This window comes from Staurois parvus, unplaced genomic scaffold, assembly GCF_062004578.1.
Source record: "Staurois parvus isolate SC_StPar_1 unplaced genomic scaffold, SC_StPar_1.0 ptg000014l, whole genome shotgun sequence".
NCBI classification, from domain to species: domain Eukaryota; kingdom Metazoa; phylum Chordata; class Amphibia; order Anura; family Ranidae; genus Staurois; species Staurois parvus.
In genome coordinates, this window is record NW_028317810.1 from 2,319,872 (window position 1) to 2,340,555 (window position 20,684).

Genomic DNA, 20,684 nt, shown 5'->3' on the forward strand with positions numbered 1-20,684 from the left:
CTTTAGACCTTCTTTGATCTTCCTGGAGCTGATTGTTGGCTGAGTCCTTGCCATTTTGGCTATTCTTCTATCCATTTGAATGGTAGTTTTTTCGCTTTCTTCCACGTCTTTCAGGTTTTGGTTGCCATTTTAAAGCATTTGTGATCATTTTAGCTGAGCAGCCTATCATTTTCTGCACTTCTTTATGTTTTCCCCTCTCCAATCAACTTTTTAATCAAGGTATGCTGTTCTTCTGAACAATGTCTGGAATGACATCTTCCTCAGAATTTCAGAGAGAAATGCACTGTAACCAGCATGTACAACATTTGCTGCCTTCCTTCCTTAAATAAAGGGCAGTAAAATATGGGATTATGAGATTTGCAGATCATTGCAATCTGTTTTTGTCTAGGTATTACACAGCATCCCAACTTGTTTGTAATTGGGGTTGTATATCTGCTGCAAACCAGAAGATATATATATATATAGTTGGCCCTGAGGCATAAAAGAATGATTTGCATAGTTCAAACTGCTGTCCTCCAATAAGAATAAAACCTAAATAAACTTTAATTTTCTGGATTTCGATGGATGTGATAAACGCAGGTACCTATTTTGTTTTAAGGAGGCTCTTTGGTGATTTTCACCAGTAAAAACTGTCCAGATTTTTAGGTAGAGGTTGGGCTCTTGAAAAGCACAGCAGAAAAAGAATATATACAGTATAGCATAGCTACAGAATAAAAATTGATTGCGAAAGGAAGATGAACCCCTGCAAAGATCAACAAGATGTTCAGGGCTAAAACACACTTTTGGCAAAATTTGCTCACAAAAGATAAATGAGTGTTTGTATGTACCATTTTCTAAGGATTACCGTTTGTTGCCAAGTCAAAAGCAGCAGAAATAATTCCACAACATATTCAAAATGATGCATTTACATACTGTTACTACAGATACTTGAAACATGATTTTGTACTTTGCTATTCATAAAATTATATTATGTAAATGAAACCGGTTACAAAGTTTGTAGCTTTAAAGCTTTTAGCCTCAATGATAAGACCACAGTTCCTGTCATCAGCCCTTACTGATGGCACTTGGCACAGGGATAATATTTGTGTTTAATGACTTGGTTTTTGTTTTCTCAGATTAACAACATGAAAGCGAAGTTCAAGGAGACAATAGATAAGTGTGACAGCCTGGAGCACAGGCTAAATGATCTTCTCAAGGAGAAACAAGTTGTGGAAAGAAAGTGAGTAAGAATCTTTAACATTTTTAGGCAGTCCCTACATTATTCATGGCTTAACGGTAGTGATTAGGAAAGTTTTCAAACCTGCCCAATCTTTGTGCACTAGAAACATTTCGACATCTTGAGGCACCTTGGAGAATTCCATTAAAAAATAAAAAAAACAAAAGATTAAACTTAGTTGAATAGCTATAGCTCTCATCAAGCGCTGTATATGTGTTGTGGAGAAATTACATTTTTCTAAATTCACGACATGGGCATTGAAATATAAACATTTTTCTGTAGAGTACATAATCTTGACAGGTTGCCTGTCCTCTAATGTGAATAAACAAAAGAGGCTTTTAAGCTTAACCTAAACCCAACTTCAGAAAATTTGCTTTGATCATTTAGGATGTTTGTGAATGAATAACTTTGCATTAAAAGCAGCTAGAGAGGTCAGGGATGGCTTATTTTAAAGCTGCCTGTTAATGTGGTATTGAACCCAGAAGCATACATTTTATTATATTGCAGTTTACCAATTCTTAAACGTGGTTACTGCATTAGTTTTCTTTTTTTAGGCTTTTTTCTTTTATTTTTATCTGGTGATATGTCCAGTAAGTCTGTTTGTCAACAGAACATGCTATCCTGCGAATGTATCAGTTAAGAGTGCTGAGACATGCTATTTACCACTGACAAGTGCTTACAATGATCCCCTTTTATTTGTTTATGTGAAACCCATTGTCCCATAAGAAACAATTGTTGTAACTGCTTGTGTAACTACAGTGTGAGCTGCAGTTCGTCTTCAGTTTGTTGTATATAAATCTGCTAGTACATCTAACACCTCCCTTCCCTAGACTGACAATGCTTCTGTCTACTTTGCACTTGTGTTCCTTCATCCAGAATGGGGTGCTGTAATACAAGGGGTGCGTTACTGGCCAGATTGCCAAGGGAAAACAAAGGGGGAAAAGAAGCATAAAACAAGAAAATTTGTGCAGCCACCACATGTAAAGATTGGTAAGCTGCACTATATTACATTTTTACATTTTGGTTTAATACCACGTTAATAATTATTTTTTTAATGTCCATAGGCCGGACACATCAACATCCTGGTACCCCAAAATGCAGGGTGTACGGATGTCCAAAATTTTTATTTTTTTTTTCCAAAAGCTGAGGGCTGGACCATTTTCCTCCCCTTCTATGTCTGCTCTATAATGGCATACTGCACATCAAAAAAAAAAAATTCGGACTTGCATTTATTTTGCTTCTTGAATGCATGTTTGCCCCAAACAATGAGTAAATATTGTCTGAAAAATGGAAGGAAAATTTAGTAGACTGCTAAACCGGAACCCAGGGCATGACATAGAAACTGTGGCATTGAATATTATGGTACATATTTTTTTTTTGTAGTTCATACCACTGCAGCAAACTGTAGCAGTGGAGATTGACCTTGTGAGCTTGTTCCCATGCATTTAAAAACAAATCCAGGCAAGAATTAATGCAGCATTTAGTATTGGTGTCAGTGATGTGCAGATCTTTATTTATTTTTTATTTTTGCAATAAATAAATGATGACTAGTTTTAGGGCCTAGATTGACTGGCTTTTATTCATTTTAAATGGGTTGAAGCAGGTCAGGGGGTCAAATGTACCTGTCATTGAATTCTGAATGATTTCAGAAGTGTCTCGAACCGATGTAAGTCAACACAGCTCCCTTTTTACATGGCCTTAGAGTTGGAATTCTGACATGGTGTGAAGACAAAAATATAACTTGCATGACCAAGGCTACACAGGAGGGAGTTGTTTGCTGCATGCGTCTGCTCGGGGGGCGGGCGGTTGGGAGTTCAGGAGGAAAAAAACCTAGTCTACTCAATGCAACATCAAAGGAAGAAGTGTAGACATGGAAAAAAAATTAAAATATAATTTGTTTGAAATAAAGATAACACACACAAATACCAGTGCTAACTTAATAATCCATTTAATGATGTGTTTTCCACAGCAAGCAAAACAATGGGAATTGAATAAGTTAAAGTGAAAGTTTTCAATTCCACAAACAACATGAAAGCAAAGTTTTTTTTTTTTTTTCACACTCATTCTTTCCTTATCTAAATTGTTCAGCAAAAGAAGATTTAAAGCAGAACTCCAAGCTAATCCACTGATCTACCAGGGAAGACAGGTCCCTGATGATCCTGCACACCCCTAACACCTCCCGTGGTCTAGCAATCTTGTGCAGTGACTGTTCCTGATCACTCCCATAGACCTGCTCTGGATGTATGTCCACTGCTGGACATAGGGGAGCGCCGTTTTCTTGAGGATTGAAGGATCGGGTGATTATAGCTTCTGTGTTCACCCCTAGACAAAACGCGCAGTTAACTCATGCAGTGCAGGCCCCACTGCTTGGGGGAAAAAAAAAATGCCCAGAGTTGGACTTTAAAGCAGAAATTAACCCTCCTATCCAACAGGAACAGTGCCAATATAGCCTCTATTTAGGTCTGCAGTTGCTTTGGTGTATGACACCAGCCATTTGAGGCCCTTAAAGAGTTCTGACATAAGCACTCTGGCAACAGACAGATTTTACCAGGTGTATTCTAGACATTCATGTAGCATTGACTGTCCATTCACTAGTAAGCAAAATATAAGTGAAACGAAAACAACATTGGTACAGTCATGTGAACAAGCGAGTACACTCCATGGAATAATTGACTTTTTCAATATATTTGTACAGGCAAATGTTAGATCTGGATTCAAATGGTGCCTACAGATAAAGGTGCAGTACTTGAATAAATGATACATAAAACTGACATGATGTATTTATTATCTTGATTTAAATTGGGAAAAATGCAGATTTGTCATTAATTAAGTAAGTATACCCTGCACTGATCACCATTTCAAATCCATGAAATCAGAATATGGTGTTCCAGATTAGGTTCTAGTGATTAGAACCTCCTTACACAATATGCAGATGGAATGTGTCTTCAAAACTTCAAACTGCATATATTTAGAGTCAGGTGTTCTCTTTGCTATGGATGTGCATGGTGTCACCATGCCAAGATCAGTAGAGCTCTCTACGGTCCTCAAAGTTGTGGATGCCTGTGAGTCTGGCAAGGAATTTAAAGATTTCCAAATTATTTGAAGTCAATTCTTCAACTGTAAGGAAAATAAATTACAAGTTGTGTAGATTTCAAGCAACTGTTAATCGTCTAGGACTGGTCGACACAGCAATCTGAGCCCAAGAACTGACAAAATAAGTCTCCAAGTGCACCAGAAATTCATTACAGGGTGTGTTCAGTTAACTCTTGCAACAGTTGGGGTCAAAGTGCAAGCACCTACAGTCAGAGAGGGGTGTATTAAGGAACATTCGAGCTAGAGCACAGTTTGCCACTGAACATACAGACAAAGGCCAGGCCTTCTGGAACAATGTACTGAAGACTGATCAATCAATTTATAGTGTTAATTGGTCACAGTAACAGTAAACATTATAAACCAAATAAACTTTTCAGGAGAAGAATATCACAACTGTGAAGCATAGTGGTAAAATGTTATGGTTTGGAATTCCTTTGCTGCTTCAGCACCTGGGCAGCTTGCAGCCATCAAGTCAATTGCACATTCTGCGTCATATCAAAGTGTGCTAGATGTGAGGCGATCTGTCTAAAAGTTGAACTGGAAATTAACCTTCCAACTTGATAATGATCTAAAGCACTCTAGCAAATCCACTGAGGAATTGCCCTAACAGATAAATGAGGGTTTTGGACTGCCCTAGTGAAAGCCCAGATTTGATTCCCTGTGAAATTTTGCAGGGTGATTTTTGAAGCAAGCAGTTCATGCAAAGAAAGCGACAAACACACCATTATATCTGTGGATATTTTTGTTAACTAATTGAAAAGGCCACATATCAGTATATCACCTTTATGGGTAGGCACTGTTTGAATAAATATTTAATGTTTGCCTGTTTACATAATTCGTTTCCATGGGATATACTTAATTTTTTACATGATTGTATATTTGGTTGAGGATTTAGTAACAGTTACTGTTTTAAAGCGCTTTGTTTGGTCAAATGGTGAAATTATCCATTTATTTCCACATTGGATTTCAATATACTTCTAGCCCATTCCTAATATTAATCTGAACAATCTTGAAGTTTGAAAACCTACTTTTTTTTTTTTTCTTTACATATTTACTTCCTTGAATTCATTATGCCCTGTGAATACGCATTTTACAGAGCCTGCCTTTTTAACTACAGAGGTGCTGAGAGGACAACCCATTTACAGTGGGGATCAAAAGTTTGGGCACCCCAGCTAAAAATTTGTATTAATGTGCATAAAGAAGCCAAGGAAAGATGGAAAAATCTCCAAAAGGCATCAAATTACAGATTAGACATTCTTATAATATGTCAACAAAAGTTAGATTTTATTTCCATCATTTACACTTTCAAAATAACAGAAAACGAAAAAATGGCGTCTGCAAAAGTTTGGGCACCATGCAGAATTTATAGCATGCACTGCCCCCTTTGCAAAGCTGAGACCTGCCAGTGTCATGGATTGTTCTCAATCATTGTCTGGGAAGACCAGGTGATGTCAATCTCAAAGGTTTTAAATGCCCAGACTCATCTGACCTTGCCCCAACAATCAGCACCATGGGTTCTTCTAAGCAGTTGTCTAGAAAACTGAAACTGAAAATAGTTGACGCTCACAAAGCTGGAGAAGGCTATAAGAAGATGGCAAAGCGTTTTCAGATGTCAATATCCTCTGTTTGGAATGTAATTAAGAAATGGCAGTCATCAGGAACAGTGGAAGTTAAAGCAAGATCTGGAAGACCAAGAAAAATATCAGACAGAACAGCTCGCAGGATTGTGAGAAAAACAATTCAAAACCCACGTTTGACTGCACGATCCCTCCAGAAAGATCTGTCAGACACTGGAGTTGTGGTACACTATTCCACTATAAAGAGATACTTGTACAAATATGGTCTTCATGGAAGAGTCATCAGAAGAAAACCTCTTCTATGTCCTCACCACAAAAATCATCGTTTGAACTTTGCAAATTAACATATAGACAAGCCTGATGCATTTTGGAAACAAGTTCTGTGGACCGATGAGGTTAAAATTGAACTTTTTGGCCAGAATGAGCAAAGGTACATTTGGAGAAGAAGGTGCACAGAATCTAATGAAAAGAACCTCTGTCCAACTGTTAAGCATGGGGTTGGATCAATCATGCTTTGGGGTTGTGTTGCAGCCAGTGGCACAGGGAACATCTCACGAGTAGAAGGAAAAATGGATTCAATAAAATTTCAGCAAATTTTGGATGGTAACTTGATGCCATCTGTGAAAAAGCTGAAGTTAAAGAGAGGATGGCTTCTACAAATGGATAATGATCCTAAACACACCTCGAAATCCACGGGGGATTACATCAAGAGGCGTAAACTGAAGGTTTTGCCATGGCCTTCACAATCTCCTGACTTCAACATAATTGAAAATCTATGGATAGACCTTAAAAGAGCAGTGCGTGACAGACAGCCCAGAAATCTCAAAGAACTGGAAGACTTTTGTAAGGAGGAATGGGCAAAGATACCTGAAACAAGAATTGAAAGACTCTTGGCTGGCTACAAAAAGCGTTTCCAAGCTGTGATACTTGCCAAAGGGGGCAGTACAAGATATTAACTCTGCAGGGTGCCCAAACTTTTGCAGACGCCATTTTTTGTTTTCTGTTATTTTGAAAGTGTAAATGATGGAAATAAAATCTAACTTTTGTTGACATATTATAAGAATGTCTAATCTGTAATTTGATGCCTTTTGGAGATTTTTCCATCTTTCCTTGGCTTCTTTATGCACATTAATACAAATTTTTAGCTGGGGTGCCCAAACTTTCGATCCCCACTGTACATCGTGCTGTACTGTTTTCGGATTGCTATTCGGAGAGCCTTTGATAGGCGGTGAGGAGGCATTGTACCGCCTCCTCACTGCCTGCTTTAACCTCTCGATCGCTGAAATACGTGCACTGCACTTGAATGGGCCATACTTAGTGGGCGTTAGATCCGCTGAAAGCAGCAGATAGTATAATTCCTGCCACAGGCGCAAAGCTTCATGGCCATGGTTTTACCGCCCCTCAACCATTAGTGAGAAGAAGTCCTTACAGTTGCTATGTAAACGTTTGCTGTACGCACATTCAAACTGAAGCCTGTGTGAACAAGGCCTATTGCAGAGTTTGTGACTGACAGCTTGGATCCGTCTTCTCCATGCTGTGCAAGTTGGTGGTGCCCAATGGATGAATAACTATTTAAGGGCAGACTGAAAAAGAGGACTTGCTAGCTGATTTAGCATAAGTTAATAGTTTATAGGCCAAATAGATCATGTATAGTGGTAGAATCTGTAAACATTAGCAAGGAAAGGGTTGGTTTAAAGTTTTAGAGGAAAGTTATAATGGGAGACCTTGAGAAGAATAGACTTGGTGATAAGGTCCAGGAGAAGCCACAAGCAGAACATTGGTGTTATAAAGTTTAGAGTTAGAGAAGTAAACAACATGGTTTAGTAAAAATCAGGGCTTTTTGTCAGAAATATGTTTTAGCTACTCGCACCCCCCTCCCTGAATGATGGTAGGAATGGTCAAAGAAGTGGATATCACATCATGTCATAAGGCATGTTGTGTTATGCTTGCACTCCTTTACTTTGCTATATATTGGACATAATAGGGCTTAGGGATACACTAAAGTGAAAGTTGTAGCTAAATATGCCCCATCATTTGGTGTCAGTGGGAGCAATATATACCACTGGCATTGTTGTTGGTGGGAGTAATAGTAACTTCTAGCATTGGTGTCAGTGATTAAAATTAACCACCTCAAGTCCAGACACTTTCACCCCCTTCCTGCCCAGGCCATTTTACAGTTTTCAGCACTGTCAAACTTTGACAATTACTCCGGCATGCAACACTGTACCCAAATAAAGTCTGTATAATTTTTTTTAAACAGAGCTTTCTTTTGCTGTTTGTTTTTTATTTTTGCGATATAAATGGAAAACATATACCTACAATTGAAAAAGAGAAAATAAAACAAAAATTTGGTCTAAAATTTTGCAAGTAAGCTTTCTTTGTAAATTTAGGCCAAAATGTATTATGCTACATTCCTATGGTAAAAATAACCAAAATTAATGTAAATTTATTTAGTCTGTGTGAAAGTTAGAGTCCGCAGACTATGGTGTATATATATTTGTAAATGGATCAGTCCAGATGTACTGATGGCCTATCTCATTTCTTGAGAACAGTACAGATAGCCCCCAAATGACCCCTTTTTAGAAAGCAGACCATCCAAGGTTTTTAGCAAGAAGCTTGGTGAGTTTTTTGAAGTTGTACTTTTTTTGGCACAATTTTTTGAAAATTAAACACATTTTTTTCCACAAAGTTGTCCTATAACAAATTATAACATCAACATTCTTAGTTCTACCCCAAAACACATTCTGCTACGCCTCCCAAGTATGGGGATACCACATATGACACTTTTTTCAGTCTAGATGCATAGAACCCAAAACCCAAGCAGCACCTTTCAAGGAGCATAAATGACGCATGTAATTTCACATTTTTGGAAGCCTTGGAGCAACAGGACAGTGGAAACACCCACAAAATGAAACCATTTTGGAAAACAACACTCCAATGTATTTTCTGAAGGGCATAGTTAGTTTTTGAAAAGGTAATTTTTTGCCACACGTTTTTGCAAAATGCAGAAAATTTACATAAAATGTTTTTTTTTGTTTTGTTTTTTACACACAAAGTTGTCAAATAATATTTCTAACATATCATAAACATACTTATGGTGATACTATGTGTTTGAGACTTTCTCACAGCCTAGCCACATAGAGGGGCTCAAAATGCAAGGACCACATTCAGGAATTCCAGTGGCATAAATTTCACATCTAATTTGCTGACTACCTATCACATTTTTGTGGACCTTGGAGCACCAGAAGAGTGTCCACAAATTACCAAATTTTGAAAAGAAAACACCCCAAAGAAATTTTAAGAGGCATTTGGAGTCTTTTTAAGACTTCATTTTTGCCACAAGTTTTTACAAAATGCAGAACAAAAATGAAAATTATTTTTTCCCCACAAAGTTATGAAATTAATAAGCTATTTCTTACATACAACATGGCCATACTTAAAATTACAGCCCAAAAAATATTTTACCTCCCCTCCAACCACATGGGGGACTTTTTTGACTGATTATGTACCTCACATTATATCTTGTGTATCAATAAAAGCAACCAACTGTGTCAAAACCAATGTACTGCAGTGGTCACCTCTGTACAAGTGATCAGAGAACATAGCTTGTCCCCACACAACTCCTCCGATCACCCTCCTCCTCCATCCTACGCTCCCTCACCCACATCGTCAATCTCTCCTTCTCTACTGGCGCATTCCCCTCCCCCCTAAAGCACGCACACATCACCCCCATACTCAAAAAACCCTCCCTGGACCCTTCCGACCTGAGCAACCTTAGACCCATCTCCCTGCTGCCATTTACATCGAAGCTCCTTAAGCGCTTAGTCTACAATCGCCTAATCTCCCACCTCAATGACAACAATCTCCTCGATCCACTACAGTCTGGCTTCTGTCGCCTACACTCCACCGAAACCACCCTACTCAAAATCACTAATGACCTGCTAACCGCCAAAGCTAATGGCCACTACTCAGTCCTCTTACTCCTCGACCTCTCCGCAGCCTTTGACACAGTTGACCACCCCTCCTCCTTCATAAACTACACTCCCTTGGCATCAGAGACTCCGCTCTCTCCTGGCTCTCCTCCTATCTATCCCAACGCTCCTTCAGCGTTACCACCTCCCCCTCTCTGTTGGGGTTCCCCAAGGCTCTGTCCTCGGGCCCCTTTCTCTTCTCCATCTACACCTCCTCCCTTGGCCAACTGATACACTCCCACGACTTCAACTACCACCTCTACGCCGATGACACACAAATCTACCTCTCCACCCCTTGCCTCACCCCCTCAGTCTCTGCCCGTATCACCCACCTACTGAACGACATTTCAGACTGGATGTCACTCCACTTCCTCAAATTAAACCTTTCCAAAACCGAGCTCCTAATTTTCCCCCCAGCCCACACCCCCACCCTCTCCATCACGACCAACGCTACCATCAGTCCCACCCCGCAAGCCAAAGTCCTAGGTGTCACTCTAGACTCAAACCTGTCCTTCCAACCCCATTTCCAATCGCTGGCAAACTCATGCAAGCTCCACCTCCGAAACATCTCCAAAATATGCTCATTCCTAACCCCAGACAATAAACGACTCATACACTCCCTTATTATCTCACGACTGACCATTGCAACTCCCTCCTCACCAGCCTACCCCAACACAGGCTATCCCCGCTTCAGTTTATCCTGAACTCAGCGGCCAGACTCGTCCACCTTACCAACCGCTCCGCATCTGCCACCCCTCTCTGTCATTCCCTCCACTGGCTCCCGATTGCCCAACGCATTAAATTCAAACTACTAACATTGACGTACAAAGCCATTCATAACACTGCCCCGAACTACCTCACCGACCTGATACCCAAATACCACCCAACCCGCACTCTTCGCTCCTCACAAGACCTCCTACTTTCTAGCTCCCTGGTCTCCTCCTCCACTCCCGGCTGCAGGACTTCTCCAGGATTTCCCCATCCTCTGGAACTCACTACCCCAATCCATCAGACTGTCACCTACCCTTCTCACCTTCAGGTGCACCCTGAAAACCCATCTCTTCAAGGACGCCTACCCCACCCTCACCTAACAGCCGATCTCCTCCTACCACTCCATCCCCTACAGCCACTTCCTCCTGTGCCACTATCCCCTCCCTCCTAGATTGTAAGCTCGAAAGAGCAGGGCCCTCGGACCCCTCGTATACTGTTTTGTTACTGTACTGTCTCATGTACTGTCCCCCACTACTCTGTACAGCGCTGAGCAAACTTTTTGGCGTTATATAAATACTGTATAATAATAATAGCTTAGTGTAGCATCACCTATAGCAGTCCCTGTTCCTATAAGCCAAGTAAGCCTAGCTTACATGGCTGCTCTCAAGAATGTCATGTTCACTGACCAGAAAGTACAGGAGGCTAAAGAAAGTGAGAGTCATGTAGCCATGATCAAGAACATTGTTGTTGACTTACACTTGTCTGGTGACACTGGGGCTGGTGTGGCAACAATCAGAGACACTGTTGCTATCTTACACTGTGTGTGTGTGTGTATGTATGTATGTATGTATTTTTGTAAATATTTTATTCTATCTTTTCATGTGACAACACTGAAGAAATGACACTTTGCTACAATGTAATGTAGTGAGTGTACAGCTTGTATAACAATGTTAATTTGCTGTGCCCTCAAAATAACTCAACACACAGCCATTAATGTCTAAACCGGTGGCAACAAAAGATAGTAAACAAGTGAAAATGTATTAACCATTAATGTCTAAATCGCTTTCAACAAACGTGAGTACACCCCTAAGTGAAAATGTCCAAATTGGGCCCAAAGTGTTTATTTTGTGTGGCCACCATTATTTTCCAGTACTGCCTTAACCCTCCTGTGCATGTAGCTCACCAGAGCTTCACAGGTTGCCAGTGAGGTCCTCTTCCACTCTTCCATGATGACTCCACGGAGCTGGTGGATGTTAAAGACCTTGCGCTCCTCCACCTTCCGTTTGAGGATGCCCCACAGATGCTCAATAGGGTTTAGGTCTGGAGACATGCTTGGCCAGTCCATCACCTTTACCCTCAGCTTCTTTAGCAAGGCAGTGGTCGTCTTGGAGGTGTGTTTGGGGTCGTTATGTTGGAATACTGCCCTGCAGCCAAGTCTCCGAAGGGAGGGTATCATGCTCTGCTTCAGTATGTCACCGTACATGTTGGCATTCATGGTTCGCTCGTCTTATAGCCTAGACCATCTTTATGTAGAGCAACAATTCTTTTTTTCAGATCCTCAGTTCTTTGCCATGAGGTGCCATGTTGAACTTTCAGTGACAGTGACCAGTATGAGAGAGTGAGAGCAATATTACCAAATTTAACACACCTGCTCCCTATTCACCCCTGAGACCTTTTAACACTAACAAGTCACATAACACCGGGCGAGGGAAAATGGCTAATTGGGCCCAATTTGTACATTTTCACTTGTGTACTATCTTTTGTTGCCACCGGTTTAGACATTAATGGTTGTGTGTTGAGTTATTTTGAGGGCACAGCAAATTTACACTGTTATACAAGCTGTACACGCTACTTTACATTGTAGCAAACTGTCATTTCTTCAGTGTTGTCACATGAAAAGATATAATAAAATATTTCCAAAAATGTGAAGGGTGTACTCACTTCTGTGAGATACTGTGTATGTGTATGTACAGTTGTGTTCAAAATAATAGCAGTCAGACATCACTAACCTGATCAATCACTGTTTTTGGTAGAAATGATATTTCTACATGGCAAATAATTTACTAGCAGGTGTAGTAGAGTAATAGAAATCCAACAGACCCAACAGTCATAACATGCATGCTGCGGATTCGGTATCATTGAATCACTAATTGAAAGGGGCATGTTCAAAATAATAGCAGTGTGGAGTTCTATTAGTGAGGTCATTCATTCTTTGAAAAACAGGTGGCAATTATTGCCCTTATTTAAGGAAGGAAGGCAGCAAACGTTGTACATGCTGGTTACAGTGCATTTCTCTCTGAAATTCTGAGGAAAATGGGTCGTTCCAGACATTGTTCAGAAGAACAGCGTACCTTGATTAAAAAGTTGATTGGAGAGGGGAAAACATATAAAGAAGTGCAGAAAATAATAGGCTGCTCAGCTAAAAAGATTGCAAATGCTTTAAAATGGCAACCAAAACCTGAAAGACGTGGAAGAAAGCGTAAAACTACCATTCAAGTGGATAGAAGAATAGCCAAAAGGGCAAGGACTCAGCCAATAATCAGCTCCAGGAAGATGAAAGAAGGTGTAAAGTTACCTGTGAGTACTGTTACAATTAGAAGACTCCTATGTGAAGCCAAGCTATCTGCAAGAAGCCCCCCGCAAAGTCCCACTGTTGAAAAAAAGACGTGCTGAAGAGGTTACAATTTGCCAAAGAGCACATTGACTGGCCTAAAGAGAAATGGCGCAACATTTTGTAGACTGATGAAAGTAAGATTGTTCTTTTTGGGTCTAGTGGCCGGAGACAGTTTGTCAGACGACCCCCAAACACTGAATTCAAGCCACAGTACACTGTGAAGACAGTGAAGCATGGTTGCGCAAGCATCATGATATGGGGATGTTTCTCATACTACGGTGTTGGGCCTATTTATCGCATACCAGGGATCATGGATCAGTTTGAATACATCAGAATACTTGAAGAGGTCATGCTGCCTTATGCTGAAGAAGAAATGCCCTTGAAATGGGTGTTCCAACAAGACAACGACCCCAAACACACCAGTAAACGTGCAACATCTTGGTTCCAGACCAACAAGATTTACATTATGGAGTGGCCAGTCCAATCCCCGGATCTTAATCCAATAGAAAACTTGTGGGGTGACATAAAAAATGCAGTTTCTGAGGCAAAACCAAGAAATAGAGAAGAACTGTGGAATGTAGTCCAATCATTTTGGGCTGGAATACCTGTTCACAGGTGCCAGAAGTTGGTTGACTCCATGCAACACAGATGTTTAAGCACTGTTTCTGAGAACTGCTGTACAGCAAAATATTCATTAAGTGAATCAAAGGAAAGCAAAATCTTCAAACATTTTTCAGTTTATATAGTGAATGTTTGAGTTTGTAAAGAAGAATACAAACACTGCTATTTTTTTGAACAGTTTAATCCCTTTTCTTCAATTATTTAGAGGAACAACACAAATTTGATACATTTTTCTTCATGTTTTGATTTGGAATAGAATGTGTAGTGTTCCCAATGCATTTGTGTGTATGGAAATAAAAACTATTAGAAGGATTTTGAGCTTTATTCACTTTTTTCAACACACTGCTATTATTTTCAACACAACTGTATATATATGTGTGTATGTATATGTATATACGTGTGTGTATATATATATGTGTGTGTGTGTATATATATATATATATATATATTTTCTCATGACACTGTACGGCTCCGGAAATGGGGATCAGGATTTATTTATTTGTATTTTTTTAAATGCTATGATCGCTTATTACAGTGATGATCACTGTATAAGCAATCATTTATGCTGTGTTTGGTTTCCATTCATGACACCATTGTTTCTCTTGACTTCTGTGATCGGCTCTGTACTAGGTGATCACTGTGATCACAAAGATCACAGTAGTAAGGAATGGTGTCATGAATGACCGCCATTGTTTACTACTTTTCTGGTGATTGCTATGAATGATAACATGGTTACAGGGCCAATCACAGTAACGCAGTACCCAGTTGGTGATCCACTGTATCTGGTGGACACAACGATACAGATTAAGCCCCCTAAACAGCCCTGTGGCAGCATACGAGCACCTGAAGTGCCTCCTTCCAGAATGGTTCTGCTCCTGCCTGGCTGCATCTGTACATTGGCCAAGGGGAAGGTGGTTAAACTCTCCAGCAATGGTACTGGTGACATTGTGATGAACGTGGGTCAGACCCCTGACCTTCTCACCAAACTCGTGACCGAAGGACTAGCCAATCTGAAACTGCGATGTCACGTGCGTAATAATGCCACGCCCAGCTGCCCCCTGCGCAACGATTTTCCAGCTAATTGGACCACAATCGATGTACCAGCAGCCTGGGAGCAATTGTTACTGGGTCAGGTTAATTACGCAATTAACCCTTCACACTGCCACCACCTCCTTTTTGTACAGAGAAAGAGGAAACTTGGCGATATCAGCTATAACACTATAATGGTTGAGATAATTGTCTGTATCGCACGGTCACCGCAGACCGGTTATACAGAGGGTTAAACAAATACAGTAGCGCTCTTTTAGAGGCAGGAATTTGTAAATTGCAATAAAGAGCTATAGAAACAGTTCAACACTTTCAGAAGGAAAGATTTATTACTAAAAGGTCAAAAGGGTGCCATAAAATTATTTACAGAAAAAAGATGTAACCAATATATATATATAAATATACAGAGAACAACAGCACAGCAAAGAGATAACAGAGAGAAGTTAGAGGGTTAAAAGTACTTGCCAAAATCCCGGGTTAGCAGATCAAGTATCAGAGTGAAAGGGCACGGGTCTTCCCAGGTGGTTCTGATGTTAAAAGGGAGAATTCTTCAACTTTCTTCTCTTAGGCCTGACAGCCCATTTTGTAGTTCCCTAGCAGGGGGTGTCTCTGAAGTCAAGGACCAATGCCCCGTTTAGGGAGGGAAGGTCTGGGCGTAGACCTAAACTAGAGCCAAAATCTCTTATAGTTCATATTTTGGCTCATAACTTTCCCTATGCACAAGTGACATTCCACCCGCGGGTAGATTATTATGCAGACACATCTGAGGAATGATTAGATATGAAATTATACACTAGTTCAAGAGATCTACTTTTCTGCTTTCCTATGTATTCCAGCCAAGGAGAGTGAGTGTAAGTCTCTCATATTCCAAGATATGAGACATAGGGGAAAAATGGATTTTCAAGGTGTTATCTACTTCGTTCTTCTCTGGAATGTCTTTGAACTCCTGGGAAGGCTTGCGTTATCTTTTACAATGTGCTAGATTGCACAGCTCTCTTAGACAACCAGGCGCTTCAGCTCAAAAATGTTTTATAGCTCTGGGGCTCCCTGCTGTGCCCCGGCCAGCCTGTGACACTCCTAACACACAGTCCATATGTCAATGTGTATGAACAGAGAGGAAGGGGGGAGAATGAGGGGGAAATATGTTTGTCAAGATGGTTGACCCTTTGCCAAGATGGAGGTTGAAGCGCGTCCATCTCTGGGTGTACGCTTGCTACAGACATTACTATTTAATTCGTGCCAGCATTGGTGGTCATCAGCAGTAATATTTAACCACCTCCATTGGTAGTGAGTGGCAGTGAAATTTAACCCCCCTGCTTTGGTGGTTAGTGGAGTGAAATTTACCCCCTTCATTGGTGGTCAGTAACATTATTCTCTGTATTAGTCCTTTAGTGTCTTTGAATCTTTCCAAGATGATGTTTGGCAGGGACTATGGTTGTACTGTCCTGCAGAGATTACTCTATCTGATAGTAACAGCATCTCCATGCAAAATGCTAGGTGCTGGCATGCATATGGTATTCTAGTGTCCAGTACTTTGGTTCCTGTCTGCATAGTCCAAGTGTACTAGGTTCTGTGGGATAGAGTCCAGAATCTGGGACACTTGGCAACTAAGCCAGCACTGGGAAGCTAATACGTAGTACCGTCGCATTCAGGCACAGAAAAAAGACCTGCTAAGAATTGTGTGGTCAACTTGCCCAACTTCTTACTATCCATAACTGACCTGTTTAACACCCATGAAGTTTAATTGGTTTAATGCATCTTTGTTGATACCAACTACGGCAAGTTTTTATGCAACAGAACCTGTTAATTGTCTCTTCTCTCTTTGATTCTAAGGTGTACTCAGCTAAACACAAAGTTGTCTAAACTGTCCAATGAGCTGAAGGAAGAACAGGAAATGAACAAGTGCCTCAGAGCCAACCAGGCATTGCTCCAAACCAAACTGAGGGAGGAGGAGAATCTTCTGAAAGAAGTCAGTGAGCAGAAAGACCTTCAGATCGTGGAAATGCAGGAACAACTACGGGATGTCATGTTCTATTTGGAGGCTCAGAGAAAAATTAACCAAATGCCAGAAGAAGCTCGGCAGGAGATTCAAGATGGTCAAATCAACATAGCTGTGGCATCATCTAGTTCACCTCAAACATCAGGAAAATCACGAAAGGGTCGTGGCAAAAGAGGCAAATAGCAATGGGTGTTATTTTAATTCTGTAGCCTCCTATATATGTCTTTGGGTCATCTTTGTTTTCCATTTGAAATGGGACAAGGGAATGTCACCCAAAGAAATCCCACCAGCTTGATTGCTGGCATATGAGAAACCCAGAGTCCTTTATTTATAGCACATTTCCAATATAGTTTCTGGTACAAACTGATGAAAGATATAAACAGTAAAGCTTTCTATTTTAAATAAGCTGTTAAGCCTCCTGCCTTATGTACTCTGTTATATAAAAGCTTCAATCTTCCAATTTCCATGACTTATTTTAAAGTCGTGCTTATTGAACTTCTGTTTCACTGTAATCTCTTCCCTTCTGAAAGAGGGTGATGTTAATATGGTATAATAGCAATGCCATAAAGAAATAATGAAGCTTATATGCTAAAAAGGAATGGAGATGCTGAAATAGGTTTGATATCTTTTAACTTAAATAAACACAGAGAATGGCAATGTTAAATAATATCTGCTAATTATATTTTCAGTACAAAATTACAATTTTGCAGTTTGTATGACGTGAATTGTATTTCATAGAAGACCAGTTGATTTACTTAATAATGGCAAAAACCAATACGCAGAAACTAATGGCAGACAGTCAGACCTGAGTATTTGACAGTTCACAACAGTTTGAACAGTAAAAATATGAATTCTGATTGGTTGCTATGCATTACTGCACTTTGCACACTGCATGTTGCCTTATTAAATAGGTGAGAAAGTTGTTATAAAATGAGTACCTGTAAATACATTGGCTCAAGACATTTTCAGACACAATTTGGCCTGAATTAAAATTTAAGCTTGAGCCATTACAGTTTACTAAAAGTGGTAATTCAAATACATCAGTGCTGGCAATGGCAAGGGTAGTATGTATACGTTATCCATGTACAGCACTCCATCTTATAATGTACATTTTGCCAAAAGTAGAATTTGCAAAGCAGAGAAAATTGTTTTGTGGATTTAAGGCAGAAGACCTGACAAAATGCAATTCTCGGTCATTATTATGCAAAATGAAAAGTTATTTCTATGTAACTTTCTTTGTATGCACCGTTTGAACTAGAAACGCACCCTTAGCTGCCGGGTAGCTTTGTATATTGTAACTTTCAAGGATATCTATTGTTGCAGCTCAGGATTTATATCCAGTATAGGTATAAACATACATGTATTTGTTTTTGCTGCTAGTCCTGTACATTGAGAGTTATAATTCATCGAACTGACTCTACAACAGAGGGAATATCCAGATTGTAAGGGTTTACGTAGTGTAGAACTACATTGTGTGTAATGGCTAGTTGGTTGTTTCAAACTTAGAAAAGCAGGATGCGGCCTAAGCCTGTTTTTCATGTCCTAGGCCTATAATATATTACTAAACAGTCGTAAGGCATAAGTAGTTTGTAATTTAGACTTTTTTGTGGACTTGGACATTGTTGGACATTATTTTTTGGCACGCTTAATGTTCTTCTTTTACACAATATGCACTCAATACAGTCAATAGTTTTGCATCATATCACTGTATTGGCAGCAAACTGTAGCTGGCATGGTACAATCTAGAAAGGTGAACGTCTGCAATAAATTCAGCTGATGTTTCAGGTGGCTTATTGAAGTGTCATCCCACAATTGTCCCTTTAGTGACAAGGACCCTCTGTTGGTTCTCTGACATTAGGCCTAGATTGTTGTAATAGTAAAACTTAAATGTGTTGTACAATATACAAGTAGTGCAATCTGAATAACTCCCAGAAGTGCTGCCTTCCTGTCTAATTGTATTTATTTGTAAAAGAACATTTTAAGTTGCCTATTGGCTTTTTCTGTCACTTGTACAGAATGTCCGCATGTATGATCTTTGCGTTTTATCTTAGGTTCTTATATTTAAGTTTGCTTTTGCTGTTTTTTTTCCTGATACAAAGAATAAACCAGTTCCTAATTTATGAACAATATTGAATTTGGCTGCTGAATCCATGTCCATATACATTTTCACTACTACTTACAAAAAGACATCTGGCTGTTTTAAGCTGAACAACAATTTAAAATGCATATGGATACCAATGGAGTTGTAATTCTATTCAAACAGGCTAGAAAATCTGTCCTGATCACTAGTGTTAGGGAATCCCGGGAGTGTGCACCTGCCATGTTTATCAATAATTTCCATTCACTGAAATGGATTTGGCCTCACTGGTGGACTGACGTAGCTGAAAGTAGTTCGATCATGCTCTTATACTAACATCATAATTATCACATAGGTAAACAGACATTACTTTTTACATAAAAGCAAAAATTGGATTGTTATTGAAATGGTTACTCTAGATCAGGGGTAGGCAACCTGCGGTCCTCCAGCTGTTGCAGGACTGCAAGTTCCATCATGCCTCTGCAAGTCATAGCTGCAACTGTCAGTTTTGCAATGTCTCATGGGACCTGTAGAGTCATGCTTGTAACTTCTGGTCTTTGCAATGCCTCATGGGAAATGTAGTTCCACAACATCTGGAGAGCTGCAGGTTGCCCACCTGTGCTTTAGATAAAGATGATATACTTCAGTAAGAACACGAGAAAAATGTGCCTTTTCACTCATTTATGCAATAAAAAATAATGGAAGTAAGGGTGTATTGTGGGAAAATGTAAGTGTTACTAAACCCACAACAGTAAAATCTGTTTGTATATGCAGTAAAGCACGCTTGTTATACTCACTGTGGAACCTAAGGGGTTAATCCTCTGCATTGTGTAAAAAGGCTGTTTGATCCTGTCTTCTCTGATCCTCTGCTTCTACTGTCGCCAGTCCATCTGCTGATAGAATATAGCCTTGGGGGTGAGCTGCACATGCTCAGTTTGGTGTGTATTGCTAGAGCGTTTTTTTTTTTTTTTCTTGGGAGAGTGCATGTGATCAGCACAGGGCCAATCGGTACTTTCCAGACAGAGGGTCAGGGGTTATGCAGCCTTACAGGAAAGTCAGGGGAGAATGAAAACTCCTGCTGGACACTGATAGAAGTCACATTACTGCTCTAACTGCTGATGAGAAAAGGCATTTAGCAGTTTACATTTACTAAAATAATTTAATTTCCGTGTTCTGTTTACTGTGGGAAACCAGATATAGTGAATGCAGGGTCCTGGGTTTAGTAACACTTTAAGTACATGCTTTGCATCACAAGCTGGTATTGCCCCTGTATAAGAAATCACTTCTTTGTAGGCTTTTTGTATCACTGTTCATAGTCTCTAACATCTGAAATTTTTGACCACTTCTCAATGTAAAATTTCTTCATGCAAGGAAACTTATATACTTTTTGCAAGTGAACTGCTGTCTTCAAAATCCCTCTACAAAATATCTCTCTATAGCAGTGGTTCTCAACCTTTCTAATGCCGCGACCCCTTAATACAGTTCCTCATGTTGTGGTGACCCCCAACCATAAAATTATTTTCGTTGCTACTTCATAACTGTATATTTGCAGTGGGAGGACTAGCGCCCCATCACTGATGTCAGTGGGATGAATAGTGTCCCATCATTGGTATCAGTGGGAGGAATAGTGCCCCATCATTGGCATTAGTGGGAGGAATAGTGTCCCATCATTGGTATCAGTGGGAGGAATAGTGTCCCATCATTGGTATCAGTGGGAGGAATAGTGCCCCATCATTGGTATCAGTGGGAGGAATAGTG

The 20,684-nt window shown here is 40.0% G+C and overlaps 1 protein-coding gene across 1 annotated transcript in view; it reads left to right on the forward strand.

Moving 5' to 3' along the window:
• Positions 1-18,976, forward strand: part of BRAP (BRCA1 associated protein) — an 86,822-nt gene extending 67,846 nt beyond the window's left edge. Inside the window, exons 11-12 of the mRNA XM_089676780.1 lie at positions 1,116-1,219; positions 16,684-18,976. Of these exons, the coding sequence (XP_089532906.1) occupies positions 1,116-1,219; positions 16,684-17,032 (453 nt within the window). The 3' untranslated portion in view covers positions 17,033-18,976. The remainder of the gene's footprint in view (positions 1-1,115; positions 1,220-16,683) is intronic.
• Positions 18,977-20,684: the final 1,708 nt, after the last annotated feature.